The sequence below is a fragment of the Lutjanus erythropterus genome, chromosome 4 (assembly GCF_056507025.1).
Source record: "Lutjanus erythropterus isolate fLutEry1 chromosome 4, fLutEry1.hap2, whole genome shotgun sequence".
Taxonomy (NCBI): Eukaryota; Metazoa; Chordata; class Actinopteri; order Lutjaniformes; family Lutjanidae; genus Lutjanus; species Lutjanus erythropterus.
Window position 1 is genome coordinate 19,344,571 of NC_139320.1, and position 13,675 is coordinate 19,358,245.

General features: G+C 40.4%; 1 protein-coding gene across 3 annotated transcripts in view; it reads right to left on the reverse strand.

Moving 5' to 3' along the window:
• Positions 1-3,951: 3,951 nt before the first annotated feature.
• LOC146328301 (galactosylgalactosylxylosylprotein 3-beta-glucuronosyltransferase 1) overlaps positions 3,952-13,675 on the reverse strand; it is a 108,240-nt gene continuing 98,516 nt past the window's right edge. For all 3 annotated transcript variants that reach the window (XM_084717226.1, XM_084717228.1, XM_084717227.1), the window contains 3 exons: positions 11,566-11,862; positions 6,269-6,375; positions 3,952-5,384 (listed from right to left, as the gene is read on the reverse strand). In XM_084717226.1, coding sequence (XP_084573352.1) covers positions 6,289-6,375; positions 11,566-11,862 — 384 coding nt within the window. In that variant the 3' untranslated portion in view covers positions 3,952-5,384; positions 6,269-6,288. The remainder of the gene's footprint in view (positions 5,385-6,268; positions 6,376-11,565; positions 11,863-13,675) is intronic.

The window sequence follows — 13,675 nt, forward strand, 5'->3', positions numbered from 1 at the left end:
TCTCCCCCATTCTTCTCGGTGGTAAGCAAACAATGTTACTGCTCTAATATGAAGGGCCACCCTAAATACTGGACTGGTTCTGCAGTGCAGTTTTTTTTTTTTTTTAACTCTAGTTGTTTCCACCCACTTTGAGCAACAAAAGCTGAGATATTGTCCTCAGTAGAGTAGTTCTTATATAGTGTTGCTCAGTGAACAATCAAACATTGGCCAGCTAATATTAAAACAGTAATGTTAGCTTGCTAATGTTGGTCTTGTTCAAAGTATAAAGGAAGCAACAGAATAAGGTCAACACATCTGACCTGACACTTGATGAACTGATGTTTAATAATGATGCAAACTGGGAAAAATTTAAAGATTCAGTGTGTAAGATTTACAGGAATCTATTGGCAGAACATGGCAGCAATTAAATCTAATATTTATTAGTATATTTTCATGAGTGTGTACTTACCTGAACAAAAGAATTCTGTTTTTCGTTACCTTAGAATGAGTTGTTTACATCTACAGAGGGCGCCGGTCGTCTTCCATAGAGGCGGCCATGTTGCACCACCATGTTTCTATAGTAGCTCAGAACATAATAATATGTATTATAATAATATAATAATATACAATATTGTCCCGTTGACCAACAGACAAGAAACACCCAAAAACATTACCTCTTTGATAATAAAACAACAAATCATACCCACATTTGCAAATATTAACACATAGGTTTCATATATAATTTGGCTGAGTTATGATACAGCTAGCTTGCTAGCTAAAGTCCAGATGAAAGAGCATTTTGAGATTAGCTTGTGACGTATTCCAAGTAAAACGGGTCAGGCAGGTGGGGAGTTGGGAGAAATTTGATTTGGACATTGAAAAGTGGGCTTGTCATAACCCATCTCGGGTTATGACAAGCCCACTTGACAAGCACCTTTCTGTTGCTAGCTAGATGGCTAATGACTTTTAGCTCTGTGCCGCTAAAAGTTGAATATTGTTTGATGGGTGGATGTCAAGTTTTACTGGAAGAAAGTGTCATATATTGTTAAATAGGTGCATGATGTGACTGGGGATTCCCTGTTTTAAAGGTACAAAGTGATGTAGCTAGTAAATGGTTAGTTGTTTCTAATAACTTATGAAGGTATTGAGTCAAACTTATTGATGGTTGCTTGAACTGCTGTAGCAACCCAATCCAGTCAAAGTTTTATAAAAAACACTGTGAATTCAAGATAATATCAAAGAAGTTTGTGCAGAATAGTTAAATATTTCTCACAATTTTGATGGTGGTGAAATATGTACTATGTACAACTGTAGCGTGAAGCTCTCATCAATATGCATTTGAGCAAGTACCGTGCCTCTTCACGCATTCCCACAGGCCAAGAATGTCAGATATCTCAGTACAGAAACACATAGTACAACACAACACACAGTGTAAAGACGTCCAGCGTACAGAAACAAGACTTCAGCACGTCTGAGGTTCTTCTCAGTTATTTATTTCTCTTGATTCAACTAACATCTTTCTCTGAGACAGAATCGCTGTGGCAAATAAACAACCTTAAGAGTCACATGCATAAAATGTGAATCACATGAGGCTGGAAGATGACGGTGGAGATGATGAGAAGGTAGGACTTGTGTGTAAAGTGTATTGTGCCTTAGAGAAGAGAAGCCCTCGGAGGGTAATGCTCATTAACTGACATTAAATACTGAATAATCTGTACTGCTAAAGTTGATGTATACGCAGGTTGGTTCTAGTAGACTAATTCTGTGTGAGTATTAGATATTGCTTAATACGTCATCTGTCGGAGTTTTTCAAGACAAAGTTGTAACAACATCATTTTCAAGGTGAAGCCCTTTGAATTGTTCTGCTGCTTCAGGACACACCACAAATGATATACAACAATTTCAGGAATACTTGTTAGCACATAATGAAAACAATTTATGCTGCTTTTTTTTTAAAGGATAGTGTTCAAATTAAGTCTTTTTTTTTTCCATTTTGGACTACAACTCTTAATTTGTTTTAGTGCTAAAAACAACTCAGGTGGATTAATTAATTAAGAAGAGGATAATGACCATTTGAGTAGACTAAACAGTAATGCTATAAAGAGGATGGTGTGTGTGTGTCTGCCTGTTGGTAGCACTAAACTTTTATTGATCTCTATGATAACCAATGTTTACAGTATACCATATGTGCGCATGCTTTTTTAGAGAGCAATTGAAAAATACAGATTCAAGGGCAAACACCGCTGTGATTTAAATTGCACATCCACACTTGAAATAAATACATAAATAAATATATTAAATTTGATTTTTAATAAATAATGGGAGGCAAGTCGAAGAATAGAACAAATCCAAAGATAGTCTGTGATCTCCATGGCCGATCCCTGTGCAGTGTAATTATCATGCAGTCAATGAAAACAGCCAGTTTGATGAGAGATACAATGCAGCCATTGTCTGAGTGTGTATCTTATCATATTCAAAGTCAAATACTGTATGTAATAACACGCTTTCTCCGGCTGATGAGCCCAAGAGGCTGTAACGTCTTTGTAAGTTTTCATACTGCAGCAGTGTATTTTGGGTTGTGTGTGTGTGTTGGAGGGGGGTGTTGAGGGGTGCACGGAGATAATCTGGCAACAGTACAGAGGCTCAGTGTTTGAATTATCTCCAGCTACTTCTGCCGGGCAATGTAAGATAAGAACCACCACTGTGTATTGCACTAGACGGATGATTTATCAAGTCGAGGAGAGATTCTATTATACGAGGTGTCGAATAACTTTGTTACAGTGTTCAGCCGTACGGCGTTGCAGCTACTGATGTCTATCATTAGAGGTGCCGTGACTCTCTCCTGTGATCCAGTTAATGTACAGCAGATGGACACTAATACAAAAAGAAACCATGAAATACAGACATCCAGTCCACGATACTGTAGACAACACGTCAACGTTGCTACCCAGTCATTAGCAAAAATAAGATTTATTTTTGTTGTGCTTTTCTTTAGCCTGCTGTCAATTCAGAGTAGCATCTATCATCTCATTTCCTAAGTGGAAACCAAAGTTGGTCAAGAAAAACAAAATATTTAGGGCCATGCATAAATTATTTCAGTCAGTTATTCATAACTTACAGCAGATGTTTGAAGGTGGGTTGTAGTAAAGGCATAGTTTGGATTATTTGAAGTGGGGTTGTATGAGGTATTAATTGATTGTCAGTGTATTAGCTACAGTAGATGATGACCAGCAGACCCCCAGTTTGAAGAAACAGAGGGGAGTACCAGCACAGGAGCTCAGCAATGTATTGCTGCTACAAAATCAATGCAAGTTTAGGAGTACGCTATATTTAGAATATTTTCACAGCTTTACTTTGCCATCACAAAGCCTTTTCTGATGGGAAACTGCCATTATATATCACAAATACTGCCCTCTCCAAACCAACCAAACTCTGTAGGCAAAATCGGTAATTTTACCTCACAGAACACAGGAGTTGCTGACCTCCTGTTGCCCAATCTGTTACTTTCTTTGTGTTATTTTGTGACTTTGGCATTTTAAAAAGATAGTTTGGATTCACCAAAGTCACACAGTAACATAAAGACACAGAAGGAGGCAGAGGACAACCAGCAACTCCATTGTTCTTTAAGGTAAAATTACTGCTTTCGCCTATGAAGTTTGGCCTATATGTCGGTGTTTTCATGCCTAAATACAAAGTAAACTGATGGTGGACAGGTGGACCTATTTTGAAGTGGCTAAATTATCTTTTATTGCCAATCCTGTCCACAGCAGTTCATTGCTGAACTTCCATGCTGATATTCCTTTCTGCTTCTCCGTAACTGTAGCTAATATACTGACTATCGATGAGTAACTCATACAGACCCACATCAAATAATCCAAACTATCCCTTTAAAAGTCAGCAGATGTAGCCTGGGTATTGAAATGTGTGTTTTAGGGAATTCTATCTCCTTCACGTCACATTAAAGTGTTTTTTTTTTTTTTTTTTTCTGTAGAGAGGAGAGGGACTGACAATCCTACAATAGTAAAACCAAATTATTGGGCTTTGTTGCTGTTTCATCCTGCTCTTTTTTTTGTACTTGCACACAGCTGACCTTTGTTAACCAGCGGCTCGTGTACATGAGCGTGCATAGACAAGGGGAAATATTAATAACCCACTGAAATGACACACTGTTTCCCCCACAATGTCAAGAATGACACTCAATGTGAAAGCTTACACGGCAATTAGGCCGGCATTGGTGAGTCCACCATGTAGCTGATTTGAAGCTCCTGTCTGTGTGTTATGAAATAAAGTTGGTGATGTGCTATTACTCTTCCCATGTGTTGAACCTAGAGTGAACCTGTGCCTTGTCATGTGTCACTGTGAGGAATTCACCAGTGGAGGGGGGAGAGAAGACTTTTTTTAAACCTATAAATACAGTAGTTACAATGCTTTTGTCAAGATTTGTCACTAATCATCTGATTATTCTCATGTTGAATTACTATTTACACGTGTTGCCACAGAGGAACATCATTTGTGTGTGCATGTTTTAAGTGCTAAGAAGACTTTTGATGTTTACATGTCCTGTATGTTTCAGCTCCCGAGCACAACAAAAGGGGCATGTTTCAAACAGCAGTCTCTCTTTAAGTGTATTGGGGGGGGGGGGGTTGGTTGGTTGGTTTAAATGCATGAGTTATAATGACACTATAAAATGAACGATGATAACCCAAGAGTAAATGCAGGTAAAAGTCAGTAGAATAGAACTAGCAAGTCAAGTGCCTGTGAACACCCAAACCAATTAAATTAAATTAAAGCAAACATTTCATAGTTATCAAAAGAACATTCCTTCCCTTTCTATGCTTGTGTTTGCTCAAAGGAAAATCCACAAGAGACACATTTGTCCTTGGAGTTTGTGTTTTTCTTTCTTCCAGGCTGATGATGTGGAATTTCCCTCTTGTTTCATGTGCAGATCCAGACAATATGTGTTTTATTTCCATTTTTTTTGTGTGTGTTTTCTTGTTGTTTTTTGAGGTGAAGGATGTTCTGTAACCTGCTCGTTTGGTTGAATCCGCTGGCTGTATGCTCTTCATATTGTGCTGTCTCTTTGTTGTTAGGTTGTCCTCAGCGGGCCATGAAGGTGCAGGTCACGTCTGTCCATGCCCGACCCTGTGAGGTGTCCTTCATGTCGTTGTCTCCTCTGCACTTCGGTCCCAGCAAACGGCTGCCGCCTTTTACTAATCTGTGCTTTAATATGATACATTTGTACTGTTTCAGTCCATATTTCAAAAATGTCAGATTCAGTCAAGAGGATTAAATCCTCTTTCAAAGGCCCCCCATTTCCTTTTTTTTTCTTCTGATGATTAAGACATGAGCGTTGGTTGCACTTATCAAGAAACTTGGACGTTTTCTTCCTCTGCAGCTCCAATGACCTGCAATAGAAAGGGATTAAGATATTCTGAGAAGGAGTGCTAAGCCTTAATTAAAGTTAATTGAAGCCGTTTATTTCACAGGTGACATTTAACAATGAACAACAGCTGCTGTGATTGTGCCTTAAAAGAAATCACATTAAAAAATCTGTGTACAAAGTACTGGGAAAATAAGAACACCTGCTCTTTTTGTAGTCTAGCTGAAATCAGTTGAAAATGAACATGACATTTACATTTACCCTTCTGAAGGAAATTTGTTGAGGGAGAACAGAGGGTTTAGGGGCCTCGTTACAGAAAAATTTCCTCCTATTACAGAAGCAGTTCCTAAACTCATGGATGTATCCAATCTCAACTTTGTATCTTATCCTAACTTAGGAAAACCTCACTACAAATGTAAACTTGATTCTTAAATCAGCATTCGTCCTGTCAGGACTGAGTCTTTGTTTAGAATACAGGAGTATCCTTGACAACGACAAGAGATCGCTCATCACTGGCTAGCTAGCTTTCTATGAAGAAAAGATGAGCGTTAAGTTTTAGCTTTGATGAGTTGGAGGAGTTAATCTTATCTTATCCTCCTACTGTAAAGATTTGAACAGATGTTACATGTCGATCAAATTCAAAATTCATCATCTTGGGAGTTGATAAATACACATTAATATAATACATGGTCCAGGAAATGTAATCATTAATATTTTATGTTCATGTTGTTGTCCATCTTCATTATTATTGCCATACAGACCTAACAATAGTGGTGCCGCCATCTTTTTTTGCAATACAAGATATCCTAAATGTCATCCTTTACTGGTTTAAGATGGAAAGTTTCTGTAATGAGGCTCCAGGTCTGTAATAGAAGGTATTTCAAAATGTCTAAATAATGATTCATTTACCGTGTTCTGAGGGGAAATGGTCAAATCTCCACATTGGGGTCTGTGAATCCTTTTTTCCCCTCGTTTACAAGCACAGGTTTCTCTGTTCTCGTGTGCCAAACAAGTATCTGGTGGGAAAAACACAAACAACAACAGCAACGTTAGTAATGTGCTGATCCCTTAATGCACTCATTCAGTGTACTCTCCCTTTCAGCTTGCACTCTGTCTCGTGTTCTTCAGCACAGTCACTTCTGGTTATACATCCAACATGTCCCATGTACAGCAAAAAGGTACTCAAGTGTGAACCCTGCATTAGAAGGGAGTGAAGAGAGACCACGGCAGTGTGTTATCTTACAAATATGACACGGCCCTCTCGGCTCAGGCTGTGGAAAGTCCACTCCAGACCATAGAATAATGGCTACCTCCACAGGTCAGACAGCTGACTCAAAATGCGAGGTTTTTGCCATTGCAGCAGCACTACAGTTCTACCGGGCATGAGCTTTTGTGCTATGGAGTCTTTAGCCTGGGCTCATTTGGCCCCAGAGACCAGACAAACATCCAGGAAAAGGATGGCGAGGCGAACAGGGGAGGGGGAGAGAAAGAAAGTGTCGAACTCATTTTCCCCGCTCTCCTTTGTGTTGGAACCTTCCTTCCTTTCATCTCATCGTGGCGGCGGCCATGAATTATGCATAGGGCGTGTTTGAGATGTGCCAGGGGCCCACTCCCACTTTGCTCAGGTGTAGGGGGAGGTTAATAGTTACACTCGCATCTGAAGTGCTAGATTATAAGGAAGAGAGATGCCCATGCACGACTTTCCCCTTTTTTTTTGATTCCTCTTTTCCTCCCGCCTTTCTGTCCATCCCTGCACTCATCTGTAATCAGTCTGACGTCCCTGCCTCCCCATGCTCCCCCACCCCAAGTCTAATTCCGCTCTCTCAGCCATTCCCTGAATCCCCTCTTTTCATTTACCCCTCTGAATGGCTAGGGGAGAGCAGGAGAAAAAGCTGGCTGAAAGTATCTCCCTCTCCCTTCCTTTCCCTTCTCTCAATCTCTCTTTGTGTGTGTATGTGTGTGCAGGGGTGATTGCGGTGTGGATACTGGCTAGCTAAAGCCCTCTGGCTGACTCCTTCGCCCAGAGAGAGGCTTAGTGATGTGACCCAGACTGAGGGCTGTAAGAAGGAATGGTGGATTTGGCATAGAGAAGAACATTGCTGCTGCTGCTGCTGCTGCTGCTCCTGCTAGCCTCCAGCCTCTAACTGAAACACATCTCTATGTGGGCAGTGTAGAAATATAATCAATGATATCCAACTTTTCAGCAATAAATTTACACAAATTTATACTCCGACTATTAGAAAGTAATCATGTTTTCATGGAATTTCTGCTCAGAAATTTATAGGGATGATGTGCAAATCAGTGGCTTCATGCATATGTTGATTTTTGTCTTGTTTTTTTTCCAGAACATATAGGGGCAGTTCACTCAAAAATGAAAAAAAAAAGGAAATTTTCTCTAGCCTGAAGTGCTGGAGATACTGCGTGAAGAGATGTCTGACTTCTCTCCAGTATAATGGAACTAGATGGCACTTGACTTTTGGTGCTCAAAGCATGAAAAAAAACAATAAATTTGAAAAACTCAACAGCAATGTCTTTTTCCAGAAATCATGACTCAGTTACTCAACATAATCCATACACCTTGTTGTGAGCAGTTTCATGTAGGGACTTTTTTTTTTTTTTGTAGAAGAAAGAGTATACTTCCTACATGAAACTACTCACAACAAGGTGTGTGGATTATGTTGAGTTACCAGGTTATAACATTTCTGTGGCTGATAATCTCCAAAACTCTGCAACTCACACCAAAACAATCTGGATGGATACATTACACTACAGGCCAGAGAAAAAATATATATTTTTGATTTTGGGGTGAACTCTCCATTTAATCAAGTAAATTTTAGGCATCAAAACTTATGATATAATGTGTTGCCCGGATTGGGGATCAAGGAAAATAAGCTAATTTGTTCCTAATAACAGTTATGAGATGTTACAAGAGCATTAAGCTTTTAAGCTTCACCTTATAATAAGGAAATTATTTTAAAGGAATAGCCTGTGTGTTTGCTTTCTCGCCGAGTAGTATTGATTGCTCTTATATCTGCAGGTGGCCATGGCTCAGGCAGTAACTCCACTTATTGAGGGATTGGTTCGATCTTTCAGTCACATGTTAAAGTGTCCTTGGGCAAGATTAAGAAGTTAAGTTCAATGGCTGCCTCACTGGTGTGTGAATGTGTGTGCGATTTAATGTGACATGCAGTTGTAAAGTGCTGTGAGTCATCAGTAGACTTGAAAAGTGCAATGTAAAATGCAGACCATTTAGATACAAAGCTACAGGAACTAGCCAGTTAGCTTAGCTTAGCAAAAACACTGGAAACAGCAAGTCTGGCTTGTCCAAAGGTATCAGAATCTGCCCTCCAGCACCTCAAAAATTATAAATCTTTTGCCAAGAAAGTGAAGGACCATATTTCCAAAAATATCAAACTATTCCCTCAATGATTCATGGTGTTGTATCTTATAAAAGAACCATACTTTTAGAAGTGGTTTCTATCTTGATTAATTTGTTTATGATGAGTCACAGTTTCACACATCCTCGTTGTGTTTCTGGTTATGAGTGGCATGGTTTCTTGCTTCATCAAGGCAGTGTGCCTGCAATACTGTTAGAAACATAAAGCAACAAAGTTTGCTATTACATAACTTAATAACTTAGGAAAACATAATATCTCTCTGTTGCTGTGGGTGACATTCAGTCGGGGGCCTGATTTCAACACTGTGAAAAAAACAATTTTGGTTTCTTGCCATTTTCTTTCCTCTGAATCTAAATTATTGGTAAAATGCATATTACACAAATGGTTCTTCAGCACTTACAAACAGGACAGATTTAACAAGATTTTTTCAAGGTTTTATCACCTGTTTGCAAGTTCTAATAATAACTGATTACATTTATGTAGTGCTTTATTATCGATAGTCAAAGCACTTCACGGTGAAGTGGAAAAACTTGCCTCAACCACACCAATCTGTAGCACCCACCTGGGCGATGCACAGCAGCCATTGTGCACCAGAATGCTCACCACACATCAGCTTGAGGAGGAGAGGGAGACTTTGAGCTAATTACAATGGGGTATGATTAGGTGGCCAGATGGAGACAGCCAGGTTGGGAATTTTGCCAGTGCACCTGAGAGCCCCTCACTCTTTGTGATAAGTGTTGTGGGATCTTTGATGACCACAGTGAGTCAGGACCTCCATTTCATGTCTGATCTGAAGGACGCCATCTTATACAACACAGCGTCCTCGTCATTGCACTGGGATTAATTAGGACCAGAGGAAAGACTGCCCTCTACTGGCCCACATTGTGCCGCAACTTAATTTTTTCTCATTCAGGTAATAGGCAAGCACATACAGTTGAGGACAAAATTATCTAAGCTTATAAAATCAGTTAAAAACTGAGGGTTATCTTCCAATTTACACACAGTATAAAAACTTCAGTAAGGGTTTGAGCTGTCACTTGAGAAAGCATCATGCCAAAAACAAAAGAAACCAGTTTAGACTTGAGAAAAAGAATTGTTGATGCTCACAAAGCAGGAGAAGGATATACAATGTTATCACAGCGTTTCCAAGTGTCAAGAACTGGAGTGAGAAGTATCATCAAGAAATTTAAAAAGAGCCACACAGTACAGAACGAGCCTGGCAGAGGTAGGAAGCAAAAGATTTCAAAGACTCTGGAAAGAAAACTAGTGAGAGACATGTCTAAAGACCCCTGAACAGCTGCCAAGACACTAGTGAATGATAGTGAATGACTTAGCCAAGTCAGGAATTGTAGTCTCAAAGAAGACAATCACTAGAGTCCTGCACAGGAATGGACTGCGAGGTTGCAGACCAAGAAAAACTCCACTTCTGCAGAAGAGACACTTCAAGCCAGACTGAAGTATGCTAAGGACAACCTGGAGAAAGATTATGCATACTTGGTCAGTTGAGACGAAACTAGAGCTCTTTGGCCATTGAGACGTTGCTGATGTTTGGAGAAAGAAGGGAGAAGCGTATAACCCAAAGAACACCGTCCTCACAGTGAAATACGGTGGTGGGAGTATTATGCTGTGGGGATGCTTCAGTGTGTCTGGAACTGGGAATCTCATCAAGGTGGAAGGAATCATGAAGAAAGGAGGATATGTGAAGATTTTGAAAGAAAAACCTCAAGCAGTCAGCAGCAAAACTGGGTCTGGGTCGTCACTTTGTCTTCCAACACAACAACGACCCAAAACATACGTTGCTCCTGGTGAAGAACTACCTCCAGAAGACCAAAGTGAACGTATTGACTGGCCTGCACAAAGCCCTGACTTGAATCCCATTGAAAATCTGTGAGGTGAACTGAAGACCATCAGTTCTGGAGAAGATTGAGAGATTCACAAAAGAAGAATGGGCTGGGATTCCTCAGGAGACGTGTCTGAGACTGGTTTAAAACAAACGACTGCAGGCTGTTAGCCAGCAAAAAGGATACACAATTGACAAATAACATCAGGGGGGCTAATAATTTTGATCCTGGTAGTTTTTGTTTTTTGTGAAATAATTTTGTTTCTGTGTGCAAAGTACAATAATGTAAGTATCCAAAATAAAACTAGGGTCTTCGGCAAAGCTGCATTAAAAAAATTCTTGCTCTGTTTAACAGCACTTGGGAAATACTTAAAACTTTGTCCTCATTTGTAGCTTGCTGTTTAGCTTCAGCCATTCACCAGAAACAGGGTACATGTCGGTATGGCTGCTGTATGTGAGGTTATTAAGGTGCTGCTTTGTACTCCCTCTATATGTTACATATATATTGTTGAGCTGTCTATGTACATTATTCCAAATGTTTCCAACCATGTTCAATCTCATAGAAATCTATAAAATTATTAGAGGTAACAGTGCATGTCCTTTGGTTGCCTCTAGCTACAACATCCAGGGAAACAGGATATGGAGTGAGAAAGGAAGATGGTGACAAGCGACAAACATAATATGAATAAAACTTTAATTATCCGTGAACTTCAATAGCAATAGCTCCCATAATCCCACACTATGCCACATTGTTATCAGACTATGTCATTTGTTATTATTTTGGTGTTGAAGACCCCTAGTGGCAGAAATTAATAAAACGCTGTGCATTTAAGTACTGAATACCTCTACCCCTGGCTACAGCAGATTTGTTTCCTACAAAATCAGTTTTTACCATCCTCACCGTTCAGCAAATCCCTTAACTGCTACCTGCTCAAGTCAGGCAGCGAACATAAAAAAAATGAAATTACCTTAGTGCAATTGGCTGCTTTAGGCTCCAGGTCGTTGAGTGTGACAAGTTCTCGGAGCAAACTACTCTCCTGGTAGCCTCCCTTCACCCCACGAAGCTTGAAATATGCCTGTGGCTTGAAGAGGATGAGCCTCAGGTTGATGGCGAAGCCAGCCATGTCAATGGCAAAGGGCCGGTGGGGGTCGAACACCGTCTTCCAGCCGTAGACCTTTCCAGCTGCATTGACCTTAGGGGACTCGTACCGCAAGCCACCCACAAAGGCCACAGGCCACACTGAAACTTTCCGAGTCGATCTCATCTAGCAAGAGGAGAGTCAGGAAGAGAAATGGAAGAAGGAAGAGGGTGAATTAGTCATCTGAGAAAGCGTACATGACAGTGAGACACAGAATTTGAGCATCAGCTGCCAGCGTTACAACAGAGCGTGGACGGAGGGTTTTTAGAGCCGTGGCCATTATTCATTCTGAAAGATGGTGAATATTGACTGAGCCACGGTGCCGTGTGCAGCTGACACACTGTTAGATGAAAAGCAGATCACACACATTGTTCAACAGCTGCCCTACAATGAGATAATTAGACACAACCATCTTTAAAGAGAGTAAAAGCGGACAGAGCCAAGAGGCTTTGAAGGAGCCAAGCCATTAGAGCAAGTGGCTCTAGTCGCTGGTTGGCTGCGGAGATTCTTTAAGGTAGAGCACCGCCGTCCCCTGCTCTCTTTTTTTGTCCTTTAATCTTCCAGCTTCAAATGATCTCACCGCCCTTTTCTTTGTCTGCCTCTCAGTGAGTATTTGCCATTTGGGCAAGAGCTGCTGCAGTTATAAAAGACACGTTTTTACAATGAGGGAAGAGGAAGGTTTGGAAACAGCAGAGCCAATGGAGCAGAAATAATGATGCTGGTGCCTCGCAGTACAGTATGGTAGCTAGTGCATGTGTTTATAATATATGATACTATAGAGTGCATATAGAAAATGTCCGTAGCTTGTTAGCACGTGTTGGCATACACTGTTTATTTTAAATATGTATTTGCATATGAGGTGCTGTGTTAGACTGCTGTGTGATTTGATGGGCTGCTGCTGTGTGGTCAGTCCAGGGGATCAGAGAGTAGCAGGGTGTAAACAGCATGAGGCAAGCTGGGGGCTTACAGGAATCTGTGGACTTGAGCTTTAGGGACAACGACTGTGCCAACCAGGCACCCAGATAACATTTGGCAGAATGCTTGGTCTTAATGAGCTCTGGGTGTTAATGGTGGAGTAGAGATCGGGGGCTTATATGCATGTGTCCATGTGATCATTTTATTAGGATTACATGTTTTTCTGGCTGATATGTGTCCTATGTGTGCTTTGTTAGCAATGCTGTATTTATTTCAGCGTTTCCTATATTAACACCTAGTTCTCAAAAACTGTCGTTGGTTGCTGAGAAGCTCCTTTTAAGGACCAGATGTGTGGAATTTAGTGGCATCTGGTGGTGAGCTTGCAGATTGTTTTGCACATATTTTTCACGCAAAAAAGCAAAAGCCACTATCTACAGCCACCTTTTGGATTTTCTGTTCTGTCAGTAGAAAGATGGCAACATAACAAAGCAACCTCCATAGAAGATGCTATTTCCAGGTACTTTGCTTTGACAAGCAGTAAATGCAAATTCTGAAGTGTGTACCAATTTAGTAGTCGTGGTTTTAGTGTTAGCAGCCCAAATCCTGTCACCAGTCAGGTAAACAATTATGACATTAATGAGCAACAATCAGCATCATTGTATAGGAAAAACAAAAATGCAGACAAAGAAATAGGGTTTGCTGAGTGTTCTTTCAGTCTGCCTCCATCAAAGTGGACAAACCTGTCACATACACCTACCAATCTCCGGGTAATGTATTTCAGACATCTGTCACTTTTTCTGCCGTTACACTTCATTTTGCTGATGTGGTTATCTATACACACTATCAACTAACTATATTTGTGGCAAAGTGAAACCGCTGTCTATATTTTGCCGGCTGTTTGTGCTTATGTCACTTATTCAGTAAGATTATAAACAAACCTGCGATGAAAGGTTTGCGAAAGATATATGTATATTTAGATTCCCGGGTCCCGCAGTTTTCATCCTCTCTAAGAATGGCTTGAAGC